The 20,702-nt window shown below is 39.3% G+C and overlaps 2 protein-coding genes across 2 annotated transcripts in view; both read left to right on the top strand.

The window, feature by feature from the left end:
• slc16a10 (solute carrier family 16 member 10) overlaps positions 1-5,429 on the top strand; it is a 78,274-nt gene extending 72,845 nt beyond the window's left edge. The window contains exon 6 of the mRNA XM_041805328.1: positions 1,096-5,429. Within this exon, the coding sequence (XP_041661262.1) occupies positions 1,096-1,325 (230 nt within the window). The 3' untranslated portion in view covers positions 1,326-5,429. The remainder of the gene's footprint in view (positions 1-1,095) is intronic.
• Positions 5,430-10,703: 5,274 nt separating this feature from the next.
• mfsd4b (major facilitator superfamily domain containing 4B) lies at positions 10,704-19,826 on the top strand. Its single transcript, XM_041804813.1, has 4 exons — positions 10,704-11,235; positions 14,894-15,062; positions 15,294-15,410; positions 17,284-19,826. Exons 1-4 carry the CDS (start codon positions 10,963-10,965, stop codon positions 18,558-18,560), a joined length of 1,836 nt encoding a protein of 611 aa, XP_041660747.1. The 5' UTR covers positions 10,704-10,962; the 3' UTR covers positions 18,561-19,826.
• Positions 19,827-20,702: the final 876 nt, after the last annotated feature.

Genomic DNA, 20,702 nt, shown 5'->3' with positions numbered 1-20,702 from the left:
GCAGCAAAACCGAGAGCAGAGCAGGCATCAAGGACAACAGAATGACATTGATTAAGCCAAAAGCAGGATAAAGGAGGAGCTGGGGTGGAGGAGCAGCTTACAGAAAGAGCAGCAACAGCAGTTTGAATAAGGCAGCATGAGAGCGATTAGCAAATAGCTTGCTTAGAGCAAATCTGCTGGACGTCAGCTGATGAGGGCTTGCATGAGATCAGCTGATCTCAGTTATGGCAGCACTTGTCTCCATGGCCTGCATGAACTGACACCACTAACGCCTAATTGATAGATGACAGTGATGTCCTTTAATCGATTAACCCAACGTTAATGGTACCCCTGAAACAATCTTACTCTGTGTTGATAAGGTGAACAAATTTAATGTATTTTCTTTAACCTTTTGTTGACTGAATTAACAAAGCTATTAATTACTAATCAAAGTTCAGTTCAGGTCAAGTTTTATTAGCATCAAAAGGGACAGGATTTTGCTCATGGTTTAACCTTAGTGTTAACAAATGAAAGACTGCAAATGCAAAAACAAGCCTCAGTTATCACACCAGATCTGTACATACATAAAGAAAATTTAAAGGAAGATGATTAAATCTGATAAATTTATCAAAGTAAAACCACTGATGACAAGCAGCATACTTAATTTATGAAGCATGTAAATAAAGACTTAGTTGTTCTAGTTCTTCTGACAGTATGCATGTGAAGTAATCTCAGAGGTTTTTAAAGTAAATCTTACATCAGGGGTTTTCAAGGATTTGTACTGCAGGGTCTGAGGTGAATCAGCTGTGTGGCTCATCATCTTCATGCTGACGTTACTCAGACCAGCACTGTGGAGTGAAAGATTTGTCATTTAGTAAATTATTCTCCTCTGTTCTGTCAATTCTTCGCTGAGCTAAGACGTGGAAATGACGCAAGGCTTGGAAGGAGGGAGACCTAGAGATAGCTAACTCTGAGTGTAAACATCAGCAGGCATCTGTAGTGATTATATAACAATATTATAGTGATGATGGACAGTACAGTGATGAAACATTAGCTGATGACTATAGACTCTCCCAGGCTTGATATGAACACGTATTTAACTTTGTGTCTCTGCAGGCTTCCTGAGGGACAGACTGGGCAGCTACGACGTGGCCTTCTACCTGGCGGGCATCCCCCCGATCATTGGAGGAGCCGTGCTCTGTCTGATCCCATGGGTGGAGGCCAGGCGCAAGAAGGCAGAGGTGGAGGCGGCTCAGGGCAAGGACCAGGGCGTGACCGAGAAGATGATAGAGAGTGAGAAAGCTCAGGGAGACGCTCCGTCTAAAACAGGAGAGTCTGTCCTCTAAGTGTCCTGCTGAAGAGACTGAAAGACACTCTGGGGGTCAGACTGAGACTTTTGAGGACTGGTTGTGTGTTTTTTAAGCCAAGATTGTAACGGCTGCCTTCAGTCGAAGCATGCCTGAATATGCCAAAGTGATGAAACATATCAGATAGATCCATAGGCTGAAGTTTAACATGAATGTGATTTAGAAGAACTATGCATTCAAAGTGTTTTAATTAGAATGAATGAGCAGTGCAGCGGTCAAACTTGAAGTTTCAGAAGAGAAGGGGGAAACTGCACATTTTAACACAAGGGAAAGAAGGCATGCTGTGCTTTTAAATGCAACTCTTTCAGATTGCACTCTTAAGGTAGACTACATCATTCTTAACAATCAGTTTTAAAGGCTTTAAATGTAGAAGTATGGCATGAAAAGACCTTGGAGGATGGTAATTAAGGTGAGCTGCTGTAGGTTTGATCAGTATCTCTTTATATTTGTCATAGTGAGGATTTATTCTTAAAGCTGCCATCTGTCCATCTCCCCTCACACGTTAACATCATCTTTCTTTGTTCCAAATACTGTAAATATGGAGGGTGATTCAAAGGGACAGTGTGTGATATCTGAGGTGCTCTGAGGGATCATTGTTAGTGTTGTGAATCTTCAAGGGAAGCAGCTTTAAGCACAAAGATTTTACATCTCAACACCAGCAGCTCCAAAGAAATCAGATTTCTCCAGTAACAGCGAGCTCCAGGTTCACTTTGTTGTAAGAGGCTTGGGTTAATAACATGGGAAATAGGTAAAATCAAATAGATATAAACTAAAACGATAGAGATCTTAAAGAGACAGCTGCTTTATTACCTTAGGATTTGGGGAAAATTAGCATCTAAGGTCTTTTTGTCTAAGTTTAAGTTATACTAGTGTATGTTCCTTTATGTACAACTGCATCTCAGATCGGACGATACTTCGAATAATTCTTTGTATCCTGCACTCTAAAAGTGAAACTTTCTTATATCATTAATTTATAAAGTGACATTTTTTAAGCCTTTTCTTTAGGGATGTATGATATTATTGGCACAATTTATGCTGATATTTACAACCAGTGTTTTGGCTATGAATACCGGCATATATGGGCTGAATCAGGACTTCAGTTTTACGCCTGAACTACATATTTAGATATGGGCATTGATATCAGGTAAAATGACTGTGAATATTGGCATAAATCCAGTGTTGTGCGTCCCTACTTTTTTTGTTCTAACCCTGATGACTCCAGCTTACAACTCATGAAAATCAGAATCCCAGCGTCCCAGAATTATAGGACAAAAAAGCTGTAGAAAGGAGTCCTGCATGGACTTTAAAAGGGTATTTTTGAGGTTCTCTTATGAATGAGATCCATGTAGTCAAAAAATCTAAAAGAAAAATAACTCCAAGGCACCCTTTAAACAACTATGCTCATGTGTTTTTAGACCCTAGGAACACACATTTTAGCATCAAGTGTGAGGATACCAACCAGACAGATGTTAGGAACCAGTAGCTTTTTTACAGTAGTACAACACCTAAAAGGTACTATGACAGCAGCAGATAAAAATACTGGTCTTTATCTGCTGCTGTCATAGTTTTTATGCAACTCTTTCATACCTCCAGTGTCCTGCTAACAACATTTATGCCAGTTCCTATAGATGCAGTACCACTTTAGAAGAGGCTACTGTTTCCTGGCATCTGATTTTTTGACTTCCTGATGAAGACTTGATGCTGAAACATGACAATGCCCTGGAATCAAAGGCATTTTAAGTGTGAAAATACAGTGCCTTGGTGCTTTTGTGATAATTGCTTATTTAAGCCTAATCAAACAAGGGTTTTTGATACTGAAATGTCAACCCTTTGAGAAGTACGTTTATATGCACTCAGTTCTTGGTCAGGGCTCTTTTTGCACAGCTTATGGCACTGTTATGAACCGCTTTGGTAGCGCTGTTTTTAAGATGGAGATGTGAGACAGCAGAGTCAACACTACAGACGAGCTGAAGGCTGCAGTCAGAGCAACCTAGCTTCATAACACCCCAGCAGTGCCACAAGCTGATCAACTCCATAACATCCTGCTCTGATGCAGTAATTATGCCAAAGGACCGAGCTAAACCGGCGCACAGAGATCTTTCTTCATTGCCGGATATGTACATTGTAATCATCAAAATTCAACCAGAAAAAGGCTGAAATATTTCACTTTATGAATCAAAAATAAATGAAAGTTTCACATTTCTGTTTAACTTAAAGGATATTCCATGATATCCATGAGTTTTTTTAGATGAACCTGTGCACAGGTAGTCAGTAGTGTTCGTTTGCCTGATGGCCCTGTGCAGCGCTGATGCTGCTGTGACTGAACTGTGACTCGTTCATGTTTTAATCGAATCCTGTGAAACCTCAGCAGTGTCTGACATTCATATCTACAAAGACTGACTTACACATTTTGGAGCTTATCGGTATCTTGACAAAAGTCTGACAAAAAAAAAAAACTTTCTCTGTCTTAAAAATGGCTTCAGCCTTAAGCTCAGCTGAGCTTAACTGGTCTGCACTGGTGAGGAGTCTGTCACAGATATGTCAGAATAAGTTGTCCAGTCAATGTGAAAACATGAAAATGAATCCAGAATGGTAGCTTTAGTTAATTTAGAGATAGTGACTTTGTCGCGTTTCCCACAGTTTATCATCCTAATGAACAAGAGCACACCTGCTTTTAGTTCTCATCATTAACATGCCTTAATCAGAAATATTGAAACTTTGTGTTTGTGCCTCTTATAGACATCAGTATTGACATTAAGCAGTATTTTTAAACATCCAGAGGTGCTTTTTTGTATTTTGCTTCCCTGTGTCTGCTTGAATATCACCAAACCTGTGTTTAAAATCTCATCCACCTCCTGGTTTAGATAGATATAGGATATTTGTCAAGCAGCTGTCTCAGTCTAAGTCCTAAAACAACCATTTCAAGAACAGACCTTCTGCTATGATGGATGAATTTATAAATGGACCAAAGATACTGGTGCATACATGCTTCATAAAGAGACTCTTACACATTGACCTACAGTATCTTATCCACTCTTTTAAACAGAGCTGAGGACATAACACTGAGTAATCATCGACTATCAGTGGGGTTAAATTTTAACTCTGTGCCCAGTTCATTCACTTGTTTCATGTTGTCATATTGTATTTATTTTGTCGTTTTTGTGTCATGCTGTAATCGACGGGCATTTGGCTAAAGACAGATTTAATTTAGACCAAACAAAAAGTGCTGAAATGAAAATGGCTGAAAGTGTCTTAATCATGTTTCCTGCTCTCATCCGTCAGAGAACGTGTCATCTGAACATGTTTGGAAGTTTGCTCTCTGTAAACTCTTTTGGGAATCGCCATGTTTCCAATGATGTTTCCCCTGCAGACATGTGACACTCTACCTCAGATGCCCCCGTCTGGACCGTCACGCCGCCCCAGCAGAGGCCCGTTAACAGAGCGCTGTGACGGAGAAACACAAATAAACAGAAACGTCTAACAAAGCAACTGAGCTGACCCCGCTGTGCTTTTTAATTACAAGTGCCTTTTTAATGCAACTGTGACAAACGTCAACAGCGTTTACATATCTTCTCCTCTCTTAATATGAAATCTTTATGATTAAATAAACATCTTTTTAATCTTTTTTACTGCATGACTTTTAGTTTACATAGAGACTGTTTTTCTTCTTCACCAATGAGAGCCTTCAGTAATTTCTGGACAAGGAAATTACTTCATTTGTACCTCTGAATTTTGATTGTAGACCTCTTCGCTTTGGTATTTCAAGGTTTCATTGTGCTAATCATTTCCTCTTTTACTAATATCATTCAATTTTTGCCTTTTACTTGTTTCTTTAAATGAGCTGTGACATCCAAAGAGACATTTGGGGGGAAAAGGCTAAAATATTGCATGATTTGTTTTCTTTTATTTGAGGCAAAGTGTCTTAATTTCTATGTCATCATATGCTGCACGTGGCAAACAGGATGCCTCTGTTTAAAGCATTTTATTGTTAATTTGGTGTTTTTGCCTTCATTTATAAAATCTGTGTAAATGTAAACATTTTGTTTTTGCTGCAAGTTCAGATAAAGATTTACTTCTGTAAAACTTTGCTGTCAGAAGTACATCATTCTTACTTTTAACCAATTTTTCTGTTGCACACATTCGTCTCTTTCTGTTCACTTCATCTGATTGTATGGAGGCCCTGAAGGGCTGATGCAAAAACATTCAATGAGCACAGAAATATTTTATGAGACACACACACAAAAAAACTGCATAATCATAAAAACATTTACTGAAACAGAACAACATAATAAAAAAAAAAAAATTAAAACATTAAAAAAAAAATTGTGAAACAAAAAATATTGTTGACATGAGGCATAAAAAAACTTCATGAAACAAATTATTATGAAACACAAAAAAATACAATGAAACACAAACATTTAAGAAGCAGGAAGTTCAATACATGTCATAAAACACAAAAAATCATGAAACACATGCAAAGCATTTTAGTGAATCTTTAAAAAAAACAAAACACAGGGCACAGGTAGCCAATTGGTTAAGGTGCACGCCCCATGTACACGGACGGCCCGGGTTCAAAACCAGCCTGAGGTCCTTTACTGCATGTCTTTCCCCCGCTCTCATCCCTATTTCTGACTCTATCCACTGTTCTCCTCTGTCAAATAAAGGCACAAAAATGCCCAAAATAAATCTTAAAAAAAAAACAACAAAACAAAACACTGAAACAATATATGTCATTAAATATTCCTGTTTCTCAAAAAGTGATGCACAACTTAGATTTCTAATGTCATGGAATACAGAAATGCTTAACAAAACACAGAAACATTTTATGAAAACATGCCAGGAAACAAATTTTATAAAGCGCCAAAAATGTCTTGAAACAAAAATATTTCAACACATTTGTTTTTTTGCTTCAAAAATGTGTCATGGAACAAAATACCTTATAAAAACATGCCAAGAAACACAATTTATAAAATGCAAAAAAGAAAAAGAAAATCATGTAATGAAACATAGTTTTTTATGAATCATTCCAAAAAAAGTGAAATATGGACACAATGTGATACTGATTTACTTTTTTAAATTTACAACGAAGATTTTTTTATGTCATGGAATATAAAATATGGCATAGTAAACAAAAAAAATGTGTAACACTTGATGCCAATATATCATGAAACACAAAAATATTTTAGAAAAACCAGCCCAAGAAACAAACTTTTTAAAACTCAAAATATATCATTGAACACCAAAATTATTTATCAACATATCTTTGTGTCTCATTACATAAAAAAACAAAAATGTCATGGGTCACAAAAATATTTCATCAAAATTAAATTATTTTGCGGAATAATAAAAATGAAATAATACAAGAAACAACATTTATGAAACACATTTATTCTGAACTTTTTTTTTTTAATTCAATGGCACACAAAAAAAGTTTCATGAAACAAAATAATTATGTAGCATATACTTTTGTCTTGGAATCAAAAATATTCATAAAACACAAAAATATTTTATGAAAAAATGCCATGAAACACAAAGTTTGTAGATTTTTTGGTTTTATAAATGATAATCAAATAAATGAAATAATAACAAAAATGATGAAAATAAAACATTTTATTCATGGGGGTTGTTTGAAAAATCTTAAAGACACTATACAATATTTAAGAAGACATTACATATAAAAAACAAAAACATAAAAATGTTTCATCATTTGTTTTTTTCAAATTTGAATTATTTTTTTCCTGTTTGCAAATATTTTAGATTTTCTTTTGTTTTCGTGTTTCATAATTTTTTTTGGTGTTATGTTTGCTTCCATTAAATCTTTTTCCGTTAGAAAAAGTTTTCATGTTTTATAAAGAAGTCTGTGTTTTATAAACTATTCTTGAGTTTAAGCAAAATAGCACTGTCTCAAGGACTGCTCTGAATTAAATGCTTTGGAGTTTCATGAAATATTTTCTCATTTCATGAAATATTTTTGCGTTGTATGAAAAATTTGCACTTTTTCTGAATAATTTTTGTGTTGCATATATTTTAATGTTTTGCACTTCATGGAATATTAATGATAAATGTTTTTTGCAGTCTACTTTTAGGGCCACCATATAAATTCATATTTAGCTTCTATATATCTATGACTTTTTACAACCATTTTTCCCTCACATGCATGTAGACCAAATATGCCGTGTAAAGTTTTATAAACACCTTATTTCTGCATGTATAGCAGTAAAAGTTTGTGTTTAATTATTTGTTTGACTTTATCTCTTTTGTTAGCAGCTGGTACGGTCTGTCATCACTGAGCTCTGGCCTTAAATCGTTTCATAAACAAAGATAAATCATTTTAATGACTCCTGTGTCAGGCAGCGCTGTACTCCACTGAGGCAGGAAACGCCTGAGAGAATCTAGAATAAAACTGCAGACATGGAGTCAGGTCAGGACAGGAGCAGTTCAACTCCGTCAGATAAATTCAGCTCCTTCAGTCTCTCACAGTTAATGACCTCCCTCGACTCTTATCTCTGCGGTTTGAAGACTTTAGTTTCCTGTGTTCAGGCTCCCTCTGGATTCCTTCTCATGCTGCGTGTGCAGTCACATGATGTATCAGGTTGTAGTGCAGTCATGGTTGTTCTAGAGGAAGCAGGACTGGTCTGAGACGAAAACGTGACTACACAAGAGGTAAAGAATGCCCTACATATGTAGACCCAGGACTCCTGGAGAAATATGTTTAAGGGTTCAATAAAGATTATGCATTTAATTTTATTGTTCAACACATTGTGATCACTTATACTGAACAGTAAGACCATTGAAACGTCATAAGAGAAAGGTTTGGACATCAGAATTGTCATTATTCCTTCAAATAGTGCATGTTTAGTCAATTTAAAAGTTTTTATGTTAATTCCTGTCAGTGTGTACGGTAGTGGTGTTAGGGTGCAATATAAGTTCAAGTCATTCTCAAAGTCATAAGTAACAAAAGCTATTTTATTTTCTCAAGCAAGTCACCTGAAGTCTGAGGGATCAGGCGTATAGTGTTTATGTACTGCTGACACCCCCTACTGTTCATAAAGGGAATTTCAAGAAGTGAAAACTACTTATTTTAACAGCCCATACTTCAGTCAGTCCAACACTTATCTGTTAGATTTATCGATAAAAACGATCACACACTGTTAACATGTTAAAGATACAGATGTTAGAAATACACTATATGGACAAGAGTATTTGGCCACGCCTGTTAATTACTGAATTCAGGTGTTTCAATCAGACCTGTTTCCACAGGTGTATAAAATCAACCACCTAGCCATGCAATCTCCATTTGCAAACATTTGTGGCCCTAAATGAGTTGTTCTGAAGAGCTCAGTGACCTCAAGCGTGGTGCAAATTCCCACAGAAACTATCTAAAATCATGTGGAAATCCTTCAAAGAAGAGTAGAGGCTGTTATAACTGCAAAAGAGAGCCAACTCCATATTAAAGTACATATAATCTCATTATAGTCCTTGCTGGTGTGATGGTCATGGTGGCCGAAAACTTCTGTCCATATAGTGTATCTGCTAATGCAAGAGATACCCAAACTACCACTCTTTATGTTGTAATTTTGTAATTTCAGATAATAAAACACGGAATTAGTACTGGTAAAATGGGACACTTGGCAAACAGGGACTATTGATTTTTCTATTGATATCTTTTAAAGAATAATGACCCAAAACAAATAGTCAGACTTTGCTGAGACTATATTTGTGTGGTTATAAAATCACAATAACTAGCGTAATGACAAAGGGCTGTTGGGCCCATAAAAATCTAAATGAAACATACAGTTTGAGTCTCAAATTTTTAAATGGTGTGCTATTGTGCAAAAATGCCATTTACCAGTTAATTATCCCTCTCATCATTAGGAAAATGTAAACATTGATAGTATCCCATTTTAAGATAAGACATTCCTTTATTAGTCCCGCGAAGGGAAATTCCAAATTTACAGCAGCAAGAGTGGAGTAAGCAGCAGTAGTTTTGGCCTTGGAACTCTCTCATGGATGCTATTTTTGTCCAGTTTCTTACTCATTCTTGAATAATGAACTCTGACCTTAACTTAGTCAAGTAAGCCTGCACGTGTTAAGAAGTTGTTCTGGGTTCTTTTGGGACCTCCTGGATGAGATGTCGGCGTCATTGTGATAGGCCGGCCTCTCCTGGGAAGGTTTGCCACTGTTCCAAGTTTTCTCCATTTGTGGTTAATGGCTCTAACCATGGTTCACTGGAGTCCTAGCACCTTAAGAATGGCTTTCTAGCTCTTTCCAGACTAACTGATGTCGGTGCCTTTGTTTGTTAGCCTACTTCACCTTGCCAGACAGGCAAGGTCTTTAAGGATTCAGGATCAACTGGCAGTAATCAGGAGTTTAAGGTTTTACAAAGTTTTGACCTGTGGCTTAAAATAATTCAACTAATCATTCCAGAGTCCAATAATACCCTCCCTGCCAATATATCAACGTGAACTCAGACTGCAATCAATCAAACAAACAAATAAACCCGAAATAATGTATTTGTTTTAATTTTTACATGTAATAAACGTGAGAAATGGCGTACTGTCTTTTTTTTCATGGCACCTTAAACCTCTATCCCTCGTGATCTATGAATGACATTTCAGAGCATTCGGCCTTACTAACACCAGAGGCCGCCATTTTTCCTAAATGCTGCTGTAGAAGCGTTTACTTCCTGTTAGCGCAGATCAATCTCCAACGTTTCCAACGCGTCAGCTGAACCAGATAGCAATGAAAACGAAGAGGTCTCACTCTGCTCCTGGGTGCGGGATACCAAGAACGTCCACCACCGTTGCGCTGACAAACTTGCAGTTAATCAGGTGCTCCAGTTATTCCCATTGTCGTTATGAAAAATAACAAAAAAGAATTATTCAAACAGAGACAGAGAATTATATTATTTATTGTTTATATGATAATACCTGGCGTAATTTTGATTTATTTTTAGGGATAGCAAACAGCACCTGGTGAAGTTGTTCTGTAGTCGTTGTAAGCTAATTACAATCAGTCCAGACGATTTTTTGAAACTGGTGTTGCTAAAAACAGAGAATATTCGTCAAAAGAAAACATGTGGCTTGACTGCGTTGCTATTCTCAATTTCTTCTCAATATTGAAAAAACCAGTTTTTGGAAACTTTTTCAATCATTAACTGAAGAACAGCTGAGCTCATGCGTTTAAAGAGAGAAAATCACGCCTACCTGCCAAAGAGAAATAAATGGCCGTAATTTGATTTCTTTACGGTTCATTCATTAAAAAAAACAAACAAACATAAATATAGCTACTAGGACAGGTTTCTTCTGATGCACCGACTGAGCTTTACGTCAATAGACGATCTTTGCAAATGTCAAGCAGCCATACAGTGCTGTTAGCATATGGAGGGGTTCCGCGGCTGCAGCAGTGGTACCCACTGTCATTATCCGAAACATCCAGCAGCTGTAATGATGGCAGACTTCATCTGAATGATTTTAAATCGCAAAATCTACAGATAGGAAGCTCAAGAAACAGCGGTAGGCCAATTAAACTGCTAACAGTTGTCATTACTCGTCTGCTGGAGGGCTTCTGACAGAGCTACATCACCAGCAGCAGTCGTAGTAATAAAGTGACAGGTATGTCTTCATCCGCCGCGGCCGTTAAAAAGAAGCACGTTCGGTTCGCCAGCATGGAGGACGACGACGACAACGACGACCAGGAGGAGGACACCCTGTTTGACAAGCGGAAGGACACCGGGAGAGGGCTCAAGAGTGCTCTGAAGGCGGTGAAGAGGACGGCCAACCCGGGATGCGACGACCGGGTTGAGGTGGTCGGCGGAGGAAGGGGCGGTTATGGAGCGTGCGGGCGCTGGATCGTTACCCTGGCTCTCTGTGCATCTTTCCTCGGCTTGGTAATAAAATAGTGCCTGTTTTGGTTGTCATAAAAGCTGCGTGATAAAAGATACTCCTTATACTAGGGCTGGGTATTATGGACCAAAATTAGTAATATCTCGATATTTTTTTTAACTGCATGGCAATATATACCACTCATAACTTGATATTTTTTTTTAGCTGCAACGATACATTTGGTTTAACCCAGCTAAATGATAATATATGAAATACAGTATATCACATATTTTTTGTAAAGAATTAACAAATAGTTCTCAGAATACCAGAATAATAAACCGTGCTACATGTTTCATGTAAAAACCAAACCATATAGGTCCTTTGCAGATGTCAGTAGCAGCGGCGAGTCCCTGTTGGGGGGCAGGTAGTGATTTCTACATGTTTTGAGCTGTTTACAACTATGCAAAGCTTTTAAAGTGCAAAAATAAAAACACTCTTTATTCTTAAACTACTTTTGTGTCCTGAAAGTAGTGAAATATTCAGGCATACAACGTTTCAGTGTAAATGTGGCATTATCTCACAATGTAAATTGAAAAAGCCTCAGTCTGAAGCCTGGACAAGTGTGGTCAGTTTCTACAATGCAGTCTGGTTGTGTCCAGCACAGTTTTTCATGATTTAGCTCATTAAACTCTGATCTTACCAGTGTTTCCTCAACAGATGTGCGCCCAGCCTCCCTCATTGTGATGGGCAAGCCGTCTCATTTAAGAGACCCAGATCTTTTGGCTCAGCTCAGTAGAGCTGGTTGTTTGACTCCCAACTGACTCCTCGTTTGGTACTAGTTTGGCATTTTAAATGCTGAATAAATAACCTCAAAGGATGGGGAGAAAGGAAACTGGCACTCAAACAGGAGCTAGCTACTGTAGCTCACATGAAAGAGACATTTTATAGCACAGGCTCGTTCGTGAATTGCTTGGTCGCCCACCCCTCAGTGTTTTTTGGTTGATTGTATATCAATCAAAGCATATTTGTGACAAAATGAGGATCTTTTGAAATCAGGATTCCCGCAGATTCAGATTCTTTTTATTGTCCCACAAAAGGGAAATTAGTTCTTCAGAGGAAGCATGCAAAAAGACAAGGTACACAAAGACAACATCAGCAGTGGAATAAGACCCAATTAAAAGGCCTAAAAAGTCAGACATTAAAAAACAAAAAACAACAACAAAAAAAACAAACAAACAAACAAAAAAAAACATTAAGAACAACATACACATGCACAAAACCCACCAATAAAGAATCAGTCCAGAGCTCATACCGAAATGGAAAAAAAATACTACCAAGTGATGCAAGTGCAGCTCCTTAAAAAGTCTTAAATCTTACTTTTTTTAAATTTAAGGCCATAAAAAGTTCTTGAATATCTTATTTTTTCTGGTGAATGGTCTTAAATTTTGGAAAAGTGTTGCAGTCAAATGCATCTTTAGGTGTTTTCTACTTACATCTGTCTGATTTGAATTGTTCTTTGCTGAGTATATGCTTGTTGCAAATGTTATGATAAGTATCACTATATTGGGTATTTATAGAAAAGAGGAATTAAATCTGCCATAAATCATCAAATTTGGATGTTTATGACCAAAGCATCTCTGTCATTTATCAGTGCATTAAACCTGATAATTCAGCTCTGCCCAGTGTGCAAAGAAATCTCACAAGCCTTTAATTTTTCACCATTTATCACACAAAATTATAGTAATTTCTCTCAGCTCAGGTCTTAGAAAAGAATCTGCAAAAGAAATCTTTTTTTGGTATAGTTTAGGGAATTTACTCAATGCATATAGAAATTACTGATGATGCAGCATTCAGGTCCATTTAGAGCTGTAAAGTACTAACTTTACTCCATTGCCATTCATTTCTAATGGCTGTCCAATGGACATTCAGAATCACATGAATTTAAACAACCTATAGCAGAATTATAAACTTTGATATGTTTCTACTAAAACCAAAATTGACACCTTTTTGTTAACACATCAACAAAAATCAAAGTCCTAGATACCCAATACAGAGCAGTTTTTCAGTTTCAATCATCAAAAATAGCCAACACCTACATACTGTCTAAATTGTACAAAAAACAATTGGCAGCATTTCTGTAAATTGAAGTTTTGCTGATTTTCTATTCTCATTAATACCATGTGTTTCAAAATGATCAAAACATCATTGTTGTAATGATTAGTTGAATTAGAAGTATAAAAACTTCATGATCTTCAGTCATATTTATTGATTAAGAGAGAGTGAGCAATGTCTAAATTGAACAGATATGTTTGCAACTGTTAGAAAAGTGTCAGGAACTGGCAAAAGCCTTGTAATTTTAATAATTAACAACTAAAATGACCAAATATTGAGTGTTAATGGCTTCTGTTTTTCCTACAAGTATCAGTTTCATTACTGATAAAAGCGCTTCAAAAGTCAATATCAGCATAAGCTATATTGATATAAACAGTACTGTCTTACCCTGAATCTGTTTTAAATTTTATCGGTGTATCTTATAACCTGGACGTATTGCCCATCCCTAACTGAAGTGACTCCACCGTCAGCATAATTGCTGTGTGGTTACACAGGAAAGTGTTCCTCAGAACTGCCCTTTGTTATCTATGATGACTGTATAATAATTAATGTGGCCTATGAGAACCAGAAAAGAGACAAGATTAGCTAGTATGGTTACTGAATGCTTTGTTTTCATGCTGGGTTGAGCAACAACACCTGTTTACACTCAAAGAATTAGATGTAATCAAGATTATTGTGTAAGCCAAGAATAATGAGCAATAATCAGACGATTGCATGGAAAACATTCTTAAAATCTGCAATAATGCAGTCTTTTGTAAACTGTTAGGTCTTGTTGCCTTTATGAAACCACAGTTAAAAGGCTTGCCAGTTTGATTTTTGTCTTTCTGCAGACATCACACTTTTAAATGTTCTTGGGCTTCAGTAACAGCTCCTTTTATTACCAGTTATAAGAGGTAAAACCTACAAATCCAAGATCTCTTCAGCCAACCCTTTAAAACCAGTGGTTTATTCCTTATTAAAGTCAGCTGTAGCAGGTATGATCTTCAGTGCAGAGCATTGCAGTAGTATCCTGCACAGACAGGATTTACATAGTTGTAAAACTTGCTCTCCAACCACCGTATCCGCATCAGATTACTGAAATCCACCAGCATACACCAGTTTGCTTGCTCACTTCTGTTCCAGGACGTTTACATTTCTTTCTTCATTTGCTCTGAGGAAACTAAGGCACGCAGGCTTTGTTGTTTAAGCAACATCCTGGTTCGCTTTTGTTCAGTTAGAAATTAAAGACTACAAAAGCCGTGCAAGTTTGCTCTCTCATTAAAGAAGCAAATTCCTCCTAAGATCTAATAATTGAAATAAAACTTCCATTGTATGCTTGTTCGGGAAGCCAACCTGTCACAGTGGTGTTAAGATAAACACCAGTTTGTTTTTTTATCAGTCTTCCAGAGCTGTTTGGTTTCTTTTCAGGAATCAATCCATGCAAGACAAAGAAAAGGCAACCTTAAATGTTCAGATTTCAGCTTTATCCTTCAAAAAACTCATGCCAGCTCCAAACAAAACAAACTTAAGATAATAATAACACTTCCAGGGGTAGAGATGTCTTTCAGAATGCAGAAAAGCAGTCACACAGTAACTTTATTCTCTCATTGGGCTTCTCTCCTGCTGTTTTAGGGGATGAGTATCTCCGTTCTTGGCCCCACTTTTGAGGATCTGGCTGTGAACGTGAAGAAGAACATCAGCAACATTTCGTACATCTTCGTCGGACGCGCTGCAGGTTACATGGGTGGCTCGATCGTAGGAGGCATTCTGTTTGACTGCATGAACCCTCACCTACTGCTGGGTAAACTCATATCCTTATGATGTTTCTCTGTCTGTTCCTGTGAGAGGTGTCTCAGTGTAAAACCTAATGGCCTCCGTTCTGTGTCACCAGGCTGGTGTAATAACTGCTTTTGTAACCATGATATAACAGGTGTCTTTTCTCCACACAGACTCGTCTTCATTACACTTTCTTTTGACTCTTCATCACTCATCCTACAGATAGAGCATTTTCTCTCTCTGATGTGTCCTCTAGGGTTATCAATGCTGGTCACAGCGTTAGGAATGTGTGCCATCCCGTTCTGTAAGCAGGCCCTGATCCTCACTGCCCTCATATCCAGCATCGGGATGTCTATGGGGGTTTTAGATACAGGTAAGATATCACCCAAAGCCTCGCACATGCTGAGAGATTTTTGAAATCTAAACAGATTTCTAAAATGTCAGAGACCTCACACATGGTAATAGATAACAGATTTAATTGTTTTGTTTTTAAAGTGTGTGGTGTGCTAAAGATGGCCGACAATAACACCACGCTCTGACAGATTCATTCACCAACAACCAGAATCCACTCTGTAAACTCCTAATATCATGCAGCCAAATGCAGCTTTAGCGTCATTTGCATGGCATTTAGCTACCTGCTAAATACACTGAAGTAGCAATTTTAATCCAGCTCCTCTTCTTGTCAGTTTGACAGTGATATGTTTTACAGGACACATTTTTATTGTTACCACAGATCAACAAATGGGTTCTCCATTTCTGATGGCCATCTAACTGTGTCCAGCGTTCCTCCCACACAACAGGATTTTTGATTTTACATTTTGAGCATGTGCAATATTTACAATTTAAAGTCAAGGTGGCTCCAATCATCCCCTGAGCAGATTACTGAGGGTAAAATCACTATTAATACAACTAACACCACAGGAAGTGGATAGCTAGTGGATATTAGTGCTGCAGCTTTATAACTGCTGCAAAAGGGATTGGGTTTTACAGTTATTATAGAACTCAAGCACACTTTATGAACAAGTACTTACAAAGGATGTTCGTATTCGCCTGTTTCTTCCATTGAAATTGTGTTCAACAGACTAGTCTAAAAAGAAGAGAATACTTAGAAAACTGTCAAATTTCTAGTGGTCTAAGGCGTGACCCATGTACACGGGCGACCTGGGTTTGAATCCAGCCTGTGGCCCTTTGCGGCATGTCTCTCCCCACTCTCTCGTCCTGTTTCCGAATCTATTCACTTTTCTCCTTTGTCTAATAAAGGCATGAAAAGCCCCCCCCCCCCAGTCAAATTCATCACAGGGTCACTGTGCTAGCCACACTGCACTCCAAATAAGATCGCACTGTTATCTACATAATAGTTAACAGTATGGTCTGTCTCCTTACTCCTGACGAATATGTAGCAGCATTGAGCAGGAAAGACAATTAATATAAATTGTTAATTGGGTTACGCTAGATTTTATTTTAGGTCACATTGCCCTGCCCTAAATGGCATCAGGAAACTTATAGGTGTAAGTGTTACAGTAAAAGACAACTTCATTCCTTTAAGGTGAGCTGGTTTCACATTCCTGCTGAAGTGCATTCAAGGTTAAAGTCACTGGGACACTTTCTGTCTTCTGTTTCACCTCAGTGCTCCTGTTTCTCTTTCCTGCTACAAGTCAAAAAATCTCAGTGCTTGAACCCTGGACTTCAGCTGTTTTTCCTGCAATGAGGTCAATATGTGTTAGTCTGCAGGGGCTTATTAATAGTGGGCTCAATATCAATCATAACAATCATGGTTATGATTTTTGCTTTAGATGAGCAGATCTCAAATCATAATTTTAGGAGAGAGGTGAGAAGAGACAAAACAGCAGTTTCTGGATTTAAAAATTGAAAAACTTTCAAGAATTCTGTGCCTATGACACTCAGAAGAACACCACAAATTATTGGATTTTAGCCCTTCCCTTCTGAAGGAGAAGAGGATTAGAGAGCAAACTGTAAAGAACAGAACAATGGAGGAGGAGTTTACACCAATGAAATAAGATTTGTAAAGAATTCAGCTGTTACAGTATTTCTCATCACTTCTGTGCAGACAGTAATCAAAGACCTGTCTCCTGTTCATACCTGTCCTAAATAAAGGCTGACAGACTGACTGTAATGACAGGTGGGGGTATTAAGTGAAATTTTACAGTATGTTAGATTATGGGCTAGTAAAAACAGTGAGATTTCTGCGTATATTTTGACTGATCATTGTCTCTTCTGTCCTTCAGGAGGTAACGTTCTCATCCTGAACACGTGGGGCGAGCAGGCCGGCCCTCACATGCAAGCTCTTCACTTCAGCTTCGCGGCGGGGGCCTTCGCTTCACCGATCATCGCCAAGCTGGTGTTTGGACAGAGCGCCAACACCTCTACACCTCCTGTGGTCATAGAACAGACAACCAAAGCCCCCGATGCTCACTCAGTCCTCCCCTACATCCACAGCAGGATCAGCACCCTCAGATCCATGTGGGCCTACATTGTCATCGGCTCCTTCGTCTTCTTCGTCTCCTTCCTCTTCTTCATCCTTTTCGCTCGGGGCAGCAAGTCACGAGAAAAAGCTCGCACGGTGTCAGGGAAGCCGCTGGTGGCCAAACATCACATGGCCCTGATCGCTCTGCTTTTCTTCTTCTTCTTTGGTTATGTAGGTGCTGAGGTGGCGTACGGCTCCTTCGTCTTCACTTATGCTAAAGACTACGCCCACATGCCTCAGGCCCAGGCGGCCGGCCTTAACTCTCTGTTCTGGGCGACGTTTGCGGCCTGCAGGGGCCTCGCCATCTTCTTTGCAGCATGCATGTATCCGGGCACCATGATCCTGCTCAGCCTGGTGGGCTCCACTGTGTCCTCGCTGCTCCTCTGTCTCTTCAACCAGAAGCAAACAGCGCTGTGGGTCTGCACCGGTCTCTACGGAGCGTCCATGGCCACCACCTTCCCCAGCGGCATCTCCTGGGTGGAGCAGTACACCACGGTGACGGGCCACACGGCGTCGGTCTTCGTGGTGGGTGCAGCGCTGGGGGAGATGGTGCTGCCTGCTCTGGTAGGCTTTCTGTTGGGGCAGTTTCCGGAGCATCCTCTGCTCATGTACCTGTCGCTCATCACCGCCACTTTCACCTCCATCCTCTTCCCCGTCATGTACAAGCTGGCCTCTGCCCCCAGCGGGCAGAGCAGGAAACCCCGTGCCAGGGGCCGGCCTGACACGGACGACAGCGAGTTCCGTCAGGCGCTGCTGGACTCTGGAGGCAACGAGGAGGAGGAGGAGGAGGAGGAGGAGCGGGACAACGAGGCGGATCAGTGGAACGACGCAGACTTTGAAGTTATCGAGATGGACGACGCGTCGAGTCTGGTCAGTTCACCGAGCAAAGCGCTGTCTCCTCCTGACGTCACGGCTCTGACAATGAGCTCTGCCTCCTCCAGCTCTCAGCCGACGGAGACTACAGGAGGATTCCCTGATGCCGTCGACTCCCCCAGACGCAAACTTCTGCTCTCACTGGACCGAGAGAAAAGAGACTGAGAGCTCAGAATCATATATATGAAGAGTACTGATGGTTTACAGCACAGCACAACGAACTACTGACCGACAGCTGTGTGGATCTCTCAACGAAGGAACGTTTGCCCATGCACAGACTCATCAGCATCTTTTCAAGCTTTCTGACTCCTCCTGAGTAGGGCTGGGAAATACTGACCAAAAATACTGTTGATGAGTGGCAATACACGATACATATCTGGGTATTTTTATCTGTAAAGACTTAACTGACAGTTTTAACACTATGAATCTAGTAAAATCTAATAATATTGAAAGCTGTTTGATACCACAGCAGCAAAAATCAACGTTGAGGACATCTAATGTTGGGCAGCTTATTATATCTAATGATCTAAAGTTGCAGATAAACTCCTCCACACTGGTTTAATTGGACAAACATTATGCTTTCACTGCAACAACACTTGAGAAATTCATACTGATAAGACGGTGTGGTATCATCAGCCTCTGTCAGCAAGAGTGCACGGCCATGTGGGAGCTTCTAATACACAGTCAGACAGGCACACAACACAGTGCTGCACTTAGGGATGCATGCTCCTGACTCTGTTAGGACCGGTTCTTCATTGTTCAAAACTTCAAAATTTTAATGTTTTTACTTATCAGTACTCCTACCCCCCACACTAAAGCTAAAAGCACATCAGCATTGTGCGTCGAATTTATCTAAAATGGACTGTGTTCAATTGTCTTCAGCTGGTCTGGACCATGAAAAGTGCTCCAAAACTTTGATGCGAGTCCTGCTAGTTAAAATTATTAATCAAATGCTTAAATCAGCAGAACAAAAGTTAGCTTAATGAGCTGACAGATGGTTATATTATGGTGTGTTTAAGGCCAGCTCAGTAAAAAAGACTATTAGGCAACTGTTAGTAAAATGTCATGGTCTGTTCAAATGCTGGTAACAGTAATGCATCAATAGCAGTTAATTAAGGTCTATTAATAGGCATTAATTGGCACACTTGAATTAAGCCCCTGCACCATCTTCCTGCAGCCACAGTGATGTAAAATAAACCATATGGACAAAAGTATTCAGCCGTCTGACCATTACGCCAAGAGGGACTGTAATGACATTGTTTTTAAATCCTTGTACTTTAATATGGACTTGGGCCCCTTTTGCAGCTGTAGCAGTCTACACTCTTTTCTGAAGGCTTTCAAGACTTTGGAGTGTTTCTGTGGGAATGTGTAGAACATTTATGAGGTCAGGCACTGATGTTGGATGAAAAGGACTGGCTCACAATCTCTGTTCCAGTTCATCCCAAAGGTGCTTGATGTAGTTGAGGTCAGGGCTCTAACCCGGTCCGGTTGGGTTCTTCCACACCAAACTCATCAAACCATGTCTTTATAGTCGTTCTTTGTGCTCTGGAGCACAGTCATGTTGGAATAGAAAAGGGCCTTCCCTAAACTGTTGCCACACTATTGGAGCTATAGCATTGTCCAAAATGTGTTGGTATGCTGAAGCATTAAGATCGGCCTTCACTGGAGACAAGGGGCCTAGCCTCAACCCTAAAAACAGCCCCATACCATTATCCCTCCTCCACCAAACTTCACAGTCAGGCAGATAATTTCTCCTGGCCTCTGCCAAACTCAGACTGATCTAACTGCCAAACAGAGAAGCATGATTTGTCACTCCTCAGAACATGTTGCCACTGCTCCACAGTCCAGTGTTGGTGTGGAAACCAGTGGTTCTTAACTGGTTGAGTCAGGGGACCCACCATCAACTCCTCAAGGAGAATTGTGACCCAAATTTTGGGATATTTCTTGGATCTATCAGATGCATTTGATAAAAATAGTTCCTTGGTAACCTTGCAGAGCAGATGGATATGCCCATTTCCTTTTTGTCACTGGCGAATCCATCATGTGAAGCTCCCATCTGAACCGTTTTGGCCCGGTTAGAAGGTGACAGGACCAATCAGCGATGAGGGGCAGTACTTTCAGGTGCAGCAGAGTCGTGACATAAACAAGCACCAGCAAGAGGCTGGTGCAAATATGGCAGAAGAACTTAGCATGGATGCTACTAAAGCACAAGTTTTATCAGAACTTGACAACAATTCTTCATTTAAAGAAGAACAAAGAACAGCAGTGAGTTGTTTTCTTTTCAGAAACGACTAAAAAAGTCGAGTA

The sequence above is a fragment of the Cheilinus undulatus genome, linkage group 14 (genome assembly GCF_018320785.1).
Source record: "Cheilinus undulatus linkage group 14, ASM1832078v1, whole genome shotgun sequence".
Taxonomy (NCBI): Eukaryota; Metazoa; Chordata; class Actinopteri; order Labriformes; family Labridae; genus Cheilinus; species Cheilinus undulatus.
This window is presented reverse-complemented; position numbering and strand designations above follow the sequence as displayed.